General features: G+C 38.1%; 1 protein-coding gene across 1 annotated transcript in view; it reads right to left on the minus strand.

Moving 5' to 3' along the window:
* Nucleotides 1–4061: 4061 nt before the first annotated feature.
* The window catches only part of PTPN21 (protein tyrosine phosphatase, non-receptor type 21), a 27548-nt gene continuing 23441 nt past the window's right edge, over nt 4062–8168 (minus strand). The window contains exons 15-19 of the mRNA XM_009695953.1: nt 7771–7992; nt 6435–6563; nt 5910–6144; nt 5184–5344; nt 4062–4319 (exon numbers count right to left, since the gene is read on the minus strand). Coding sequence (XP_009694255.1) covers nt 4191–4319; nt 5184–5344; nt 5910–6144; nt 6435–6563; nt 7771–7992 — 876 coding nt within the window. The 3' untranslated portion in view covers nt 4062–4190. The remainder of the gene's footprint in view (nt 4320–5183; nt 5345–5909; nt 6145–6434; nt 6564–7770; nt 7993–8168) is intronic.

The following is an 8168-nucleotide window of genomic DNA, read 5'->3' on the forward strand; positions in this document are numbered from 1 at the left end:
TTCCTGCTGCATTCTTTTGGTTAATTCCTGTAATCTGTATTTAAAGGAGATATGCGAGTATTCATGCTTTAAGGGCTCAAGCTTTCATTGGCAATGAGCCCATTTTAATTCCTACAATATCAGGAAGAACTGCAGGAATTTTGCATCTTGCAGGACTGGACTCTGGCTTTGCATGACTTCTTTACAGTAGGGGGGGGGGGGGGGGGGGGAGGGAATCAAACCCTAAACTCTAAAGCACAGAGCTCTTAGTAATTGAAGTGTTGTTTCTTTTAATTCAATAATTTGAACTAACTATTGAAATATAGTAATGAGTTCACTATTTTTAAGGGTTTTAGTAGCGTTACTGATATTAAAACTGAGGTCTCATTACACAGCTAGCTTGTATGATAAACGACTCCACAGTTCCCAAGTTTGGTCCAGAGGCCACTGAAATCTATGAGCCACTCAACTTTAACAGCTGCTCCAACAAGAAAAATGTAGCAGCCACTTCAGGTAGTCTTACTTATTAAATTTAAGAAGCTATTTTTGGAGAAAATTGCTCCAAATGTCATGCACTTCAAAAAAGAGATACACGGGATTACAACAGGAGCCAAACCCACATTTCTCAAAATGCCAAGAATTTTTTTCTATTTTAGTACACATTTATTTTACTTTTATCTGTTATCACTTTATTTTGCCTTTTTTTCTAAACGTTGATGATAACTTAGAGCAGCTTGTCAACTACAGAAATTACAGGAACTCTGCCTTGCTCACCTGCTTTGAATTAAGTGTATTTCTAGATATAACCCATAGCATCCTGCACTTGTAGTTTTTACTGTTCACTTGTGCAAAAGGTATCACAATGAGAGCAACACTAAGGCATAAAACTTTTCCTGCTCTTCATGGAGGACAGCAGAAAAAGAAGAGTGCTGCTGTGCAGGCTGCAGAAAAGCTATGCAAAACTCCCCTGTGTACCATGGAGCTTCTCCTTCATAGAACGGGCCAAGTGATTTGCAGCCTGCAGCTAAGCCTGCTAAGTCAGTGACATCTTTGCAATGAACAGAGCTCTGACTTACGTTCTTAGAGAAGACCTTCTAGCCCAAGACTACAAAGATTCACTGGCCAAAAGAATCTCTCATCAGAGCAACCAAGAAAGAAATCAAATGTGCAGAAGCCCTTACTACAATTTGTGAGTTCTTTTCCTGACTCTTCACAGAATTTGATCCTAAAAAGTGTTTTCCACCCAGCCCACAAAAGACAGTCAAATCTGTCTCTTGACAGTATATAGCACCTTTATTTATCCCTGAGAGCTCTGACATGCCTAGAGATCAGCATCATCTTTGCCATTTACTGCAAGAATGTCTTCATACAACTTTTCTTACTAAAAAAAGTCAGCTCAAATCTTGCATAATAATCTGGTTTCATCCCCATAAAAACAGAAGCACATTTGGCAAAATGGATAGGCTTATAGTGGAATTTTAAGCTTTTGACAAATAAATCCACCTCCGACTCACACTCTGACTGGATTTGGACAGTGGATGTTCTTATAATGTCTAACACTTCATGAAGCACCCAGCGCAACTACATGTAAAAAAGCATCCCTTTTCAAGGCTCAGAACAAAGTGCTAAAAACTGAATTTTCTTTTAAAAGTTAACTGAAAATCTAAACAATGGTTTTAAAATTAATTTTGTCACATGAGGTTGTGAAGTTTATTTTCATTTGGTATCTTTGCAAGAGGAAACTGCTCATTTTCAATGCTCGCTTGGAGCCACTTACATACAGAAGGAATCCTGCTATCTTCAGCAGAAAAACTCACACAAAGTCGTCTATTAAAAGGTTAAGTCTGTTAATGCAAAAAATGGACTGCTGATGGACAGAACTGAAAGCTGAAGTGGAGGAGTTAGCAGTGTTATGCTTAAAAAGATAAATCAAGACTGCGATTACTAGATTAAAGAGCAACCACCTTTAAAAGTGAACACACCTTCTTTCAGCAAAACAGAAAATAAAGCCAAAAGACACGTATTTCCTCACCCACCTCAGATAATCCCATAAATTCTGGATTAAATTGCTTGTTTTAACTGCTCCTTTTAATGCCTCACAGCTGATATTCTGTCCTAGTAACTGCTGAACAGCTAAAAATTGTTGCCTGAAGTTGTGATTGTATATGATTTCATTAAAAGCTGCACGTATCAGGTTGTGAAGATCACAGTCCAAAGTCTAGAAATGGAAATAATACAAGCTACATTTTGGAACATACCTTCCTATTCAAAAATATTTCTGAAGATAGAAGTGAACTGTGGCAAAAACTAGCAATGTTTTTAAAACACAGCATAATACAAATAACTAAGTATGTTTGTTTGTTTCAATACTTCCGTCAACACAGATATGTCAAATTGGTTTGTTTCCAAGATTTATATATAAAGAATCAGGCTTCAGTAACTGGGTTCCTCTGGACTTCCAGTCTTACATTTGGCAGTTAATACTTCCTAGACATTTCATAGTTACAAAAAGAATGTAATCAATGGAAATGGACACTTAAACATGCCTGCAGACTGCTCTACCATAGGGTTTTTGAAATGCATTCAGATATCTACAAACTAATAGCTCACTTTTGAATAGGGATTTTCAACTCAGCATCTCAGAACACTTGAAAAGGCAGGTAAAACTACACTGTCCCCATTTGAAAACCACAGACAGAGGATTATTTAGGGATACCGTCATTAGACCAGACCCATGGGACAAAATGGAAACTACCAAAGGTACGACTCATCTTCAGGTCCATGCCACAGCCATTGACTCAGCCACTTACACAGCTACTAAAATACCCACATTGCCAGTGTTACCTCTAAGAGCTCTTACATTCTGCAGGTGTTCTCAAACAGCTTCTGTGGATATTCTTCATTGCAGTGCTGCACAGCATTAGCAAAATCTGTTCTAGTACTGACAAAATAATCTGGAGGATTCTACAGAAACTTCCAGTGCTTTAAGGCTTTCTTGACTGAGAACATAAACATTGTAATGGTCATCTTTGCACTGTGTAAACCAGCAATCATAGCTGCCACATCTCCTCCATTATGTTTCATACAATCATTTCCCCTTCACCACTATGCACCTTCTTACGCCAATTTTGGTTCTCTCACTTCATCAACTTAAAAGGCTCTTCCTAAAATAACAAGTTAGTAATGGTATATTACCATATGAAACAATGCATGATTATAGTTTCTATGTTTAACTACATAAATAACAGAGCAAAAAAGTGCTTAAAACATTTGCATCCACTTTGATTTCAGCCAGTAAAATCAAACTGTCCTCTAAATATATGAATAATACTGAATATGTACTTTCTCTCACCCATTTGTTTCCAATAACCTTGTAGATAATTAGAATATTTTTCCCCTGCCTGTTGCAGGTAAACATGCCTCCACTCAAATGTAAGTTATCAACAGTTAACATCATCTTTGACATGTCAGTTCTATTACACGGCTCTACAACTAACTACCAATAGCTTCCCCTAGTACTTTCTGCATGATTTTTGAAAAGTTAGTTCCAACATGGTCAGTCTTCTCTTCTGAAAATATTATGCTGTTTAAAAAATTTTGGGTTGTGGTGTTCTGGGTTTTTTTTAATTAAAAAATGCTGAATATAAAAATAACTGTCCTTAAAGCAACAGCTTAAAGTATCTAAGCTGCTAATTTTCCCGAGTAAACCAGAGGAAACCAAAAGTTCATTTAAAAAAATATAGATGTATTGTTCTAAATATAAAATTGAAAGCAGAATGAAACTGCATAAGACCTTGACGTTCCCAAGGAGCAGGCTTCTCACCCCATGTGCATCTACAGATTTTAGCTTTCGTACAGTTAATAATTACGTTTTAAAACATAACGTTAGTAAAATTGTGCCAGGTACTTCCATTCCTTATTTTGCCCAGAGTAACACCACTCTAAAGAACGTATGCAAGTACTACAGACCAGTACAAGTAAGATCATTCCCTCATATGGCTGCAACCAAACATGGGAAGAATTTAGTCCAGCGAAGACCCTGCTTTGCAGGGACTGTTACACTGACTCGTATTTCACAGTCACACACCAGCCCTAAAAGGTAGCTGTGTGATTCATCATACAAAGAAAACACCAGTGAGAGCAGGTCTGCCTGGACAACTGTAATTTTCTTTCTGTAAACTCTTTCAGTGTCCCTTAGGAAATAGCAGGGATTATATAAGTCTAGAACTTCTGAGAAACTGAATGAGAATTCCATAAACAAAAGTGTACTGTGAAAGTGTCTGCACCATCATCATTCTCTGCTGCCTCAACATGTCCAGCACTCGTGGGATGTCCAGCATCTGGAGGAAGAGAACAAACCGTTACAAACGACTGGTGAGCAAGGAGACTGGCTTGCACTTTTCAGAAGGAGGTTCAGAGCAGTACCGGTAATCTAAGGGCAGAATCAGCTGCTCTAATTTCAGCTCCAATAATTCATTGCCCATGCCTGCAGTATGGACTGCACTACAGCACTGGCCATGCCTACCTCATCATCTGTGAAACAGGCATAAAGTTAAACTTGCCTATCTCATGGGGTATGGGTCTTCACAAATCTAATGGCTGCAAAAGTCTGTCACAGTGTTAGGGCAGGGATGCACAATGAAACAATCAGTTTGTTGAGTCTCAGCTGGCATATTATATTATTAATAAACAATTTGCAGCTGTTTGTTTCTGGCTAAAAGCTGACAGGACCAGGTTTTGTTCTATTAAACTACCACTTTGTCCTCTGCTAAGACTGATACTGCAGATACACTACACTTTGGAACAAAATGTTAATAACAAACACAGAGACTGGCTACAAAGCATGTTCTTGAATATTATCCATTACAACTAAGGCATGAAGTAAAAGTGGTAAAGTCAGGGTGAAATCCTGAAATATGCTTAGTAGCCTAGGGATTACCTTATTCCACTCAGTGAACTCAACATCTTATAAAGTCAAGAATCCAAATGACCATTCCACTACCCAGTTCATAAGTGGGCAACTCTAGAAAATTATTAACTTCAGTTGAATTGCCAAGAGCTCTTTCAACCACAGTTGTAAGGGCTCTTCCAAAGGCCACATCTTGGGAAAACTCAGTGAACAGCCATAAAATATTTATTAGGCAGGTTATTTACTCTTCCACTACCTAACATTATTTAAAGTATGAGAAAGAAAAAGGAATCACCTCATTGTGTTCCAAGCAAGCAATCATGATCTCCGACAGTATGACCACTCCTGTTCGTCCTACACCTGCACTGCAATGTACCAGTACAGGAGGATTAGAGTTTTTAGGATCCGCAGTGCTGTTCGTATGGCGCCGCACTGACTGTATCTCTTCCAAGTATGCTATTGAGTTCAACAAGATAAGAATAACAAATTTACAAGATGAAGCCCCATAAGCTGTGCTATTACGCTGTATGACCATCAGAAAAACAGTAATTTAACAAATGACACCCCACAGAAAAATGACACACTATATAAATCACAAGTCATATCACAACCAAAGCAATACAGATCTATAAAGATCATCTAACTTTTGTATGGCTTTCCTTGCCTCGCTCCCCTATTCCCTACCAAAGGCGACACGTGGCCATCTTGCTACTGATGGAACATACCCAAATGTGCAGTATATGATGCAATTATGTTTTAATCTATTTGAACTTTTAGTAAATTATATATTTGGTTTTAGACAAAAATATAATTCAGTATCTCTTGCTAGTGTAAAGAAACCTTTTACAGCAGAATGCTTGGCATACTTATCACAAGCTAATTCACGTATAGCAGCCATTTTAGGAGGTTGCTAAAAAAAAAAAACAAAACAAAACAAAACAAAAAAAAAACCCCACAAACAAAAAAAAAAAACACACCCAAAAAACCCAACCCCAAAACAAAGCTATTAAATACAACTTACAGAGAAATCCCTTTAAATCCTCTGGACAGCCATGCTCTGGCCAGTCAGTATACTGCAGATGCCAAACTGTTCTCTCCTGTCCTGTGAGAAGATGTTTAATCTTCAAACCCGTAGTTGCATAGCAGCCTGAGTCAGTACGGAATCGTGTGGTAATCTTAAATCTTCCATATGTTACAGTGTTGTGTCTTGAACCAAGACGTGGCCAGTATCTGAAGCTTTTTTCTCGCCCACTTTCCTGAAAAGTTAAATACTTGCTTAACAAGGAACATAGTAACACTCATAAAACTAATGTTCCCATAACAACTGTACCTCTCCTCTGTTAAGTACCACTACAGTGTTACAGTTTCTCACTTAGTAAACCAACTTTCCAGTGGAAAGAGTTTGCAAATTTACATCTTTCTGCCAAGGAAAGCAAGACAGAATGGCAAAGGAGCCATTGTTGGAGCAAAGATCCCCTTCCACTAACAGATCATAACAAAAGCATTGCAGAATTTCTGGGAGAAACCTGATGCAGTTTATACTCACTTCCTCTGCTGTCACCATAGCTATGATGGCAATCCCTTGTTCCCAGATCATCTGCCAGAAATCCTGACATGTATTCTGCAAAGGGCCCTGCGTAGCAATGTAATCCCACTCTATGCTGCCAACAGAGATCTGTAAGAAGAAAGGCATTAGATTAGTAATTATTGAAAACTCCCTTTCCCCAATTCTTAAGTCAGCCATTTGAAGATGCACAAACTGAAAAAAGACAGCAACAACTGCACAAGTAGGAGCCCGCTGTGAGTTATATCTGCCTCCCATTTTTTAGCTGCATCTTGTCATGTTAGATGCAGAAGACACAATGTTTAAAATTGTATAGGCACATAGCTAAATAAATGTATTTTACATCATAGGCATAATGTAAAAGTGAGTAAATAAAATCATATTTCTCTTTTGTGAATTTAAGGTTTTCTAGCCAATTCAGGTTTAGAGAAACTTTCATACCCTGGTGCTGTAAATGCTATTATATGCACTAAAAAGTCGAAATTAGCTGATGTTTCCTCAAAAAATATTATTTTGTTTGAGAAGGGTCAGAAGAGTTACTCAACATTTGTGAATGAGTTGTATAGAAACTATGGTATCATGTCAGTGTGCAAACTGATTTATTAAAAATACAGCAACACAACTACCACTGCTGCTTTGACGATCTCAACTCTTTCCAGATAAAGCATGAAGCCAATTGTAGCTGCACTTTAAGCAGGTAAATGCATTGAAAATGAACGAACTGCCTTGAAGGTTCTTGAGGTCACCCTGCAACCTCTTCACTTTTTTAGAAAAGAGTTTAAAGAGCTAAGGCTGGGGAAAGGGGGCAACTGAAGATTATGAAAGAGCAGATTTCCCCCTGGCTCCATCTGTTCCTCTAACCATCAAAAAAAGCTTGCTAGCTAGCTTACTGCCTGTTGTGGATCTAGTCTGAGACTACAGAGGAGGAAGAAATAATAAGGATTGTCACTGTAGTTCAAAAATATCGTAATCATCATAAAGGATCCCAGTTTGTTATAAAGCTATTTGGCTTCTTAACTCTGGGAAGAATGGACATGCCTTCTGTCAGCACCAATCCACAGAGATGAGACAGAGAGAGAAATGAGACAGTAGATCAATACAGAAGCAAGATGCAGAAGACCTCTCCAATAATTAACCCTCCATTATTCTAGGTAATGAGGAAAAACAGGTTCCTCCTTTCCCCAAAGAAACTTCTGCAGAAGAAGAAAAGAGAGATGGAGGGATTCTCACTCATCTGACCAAAGCAAAATTGACAGCCAAATCCATTTTTAGTTACCACATGAACTGGAAAATATTTCTCCAACAGTATTTCTCTCACCTTGATATGAGATGCATTGATGTAACCCGTGTTATTTTCTTTGGTTGGGACTAGTTCTACTCTGGTATCATCATAAGGAAGGACATCCTGGAACCGGTTTCTTTCAGCGTTTTCAGGAAGCCGAGCTATTGAGCACTCGCCATCTATAAGTCTTTTTTTCTGAATGCGCTCATATTCAGTAAACACCATCCCCTGCTCCAGCCGTTGTTCCAGAACTTTACACTGAAAGACAGAACACAGATAACCATACAAAGTCACGTTCTAAGGCGAGTCTGTTTTAACAGAGAATTCATGAAGTATAAAATGTATGTATTTTCCTCTCCTACATACTTTTTTAATGCTTTTCCAGCTATTAATATTTTCACAAACATACCAGAATAAACTAGAAGCAACCCTAA

This window comes from Cariama cristata, unplaced genomic scaffold, assembly GCF_000690535.1.
Source record: "Cariama cristata isolate BGI_N322 unplaced genomic scaffold, ASM69053v1 scaffold8672, whole genome shotgun sequence".
NCBI classification, from domain to species: Eukaryota; Metazoa; Chordata; class Aves; order Cariamiformes; family Cariamidae; genus Cariama; species Cariama cristata.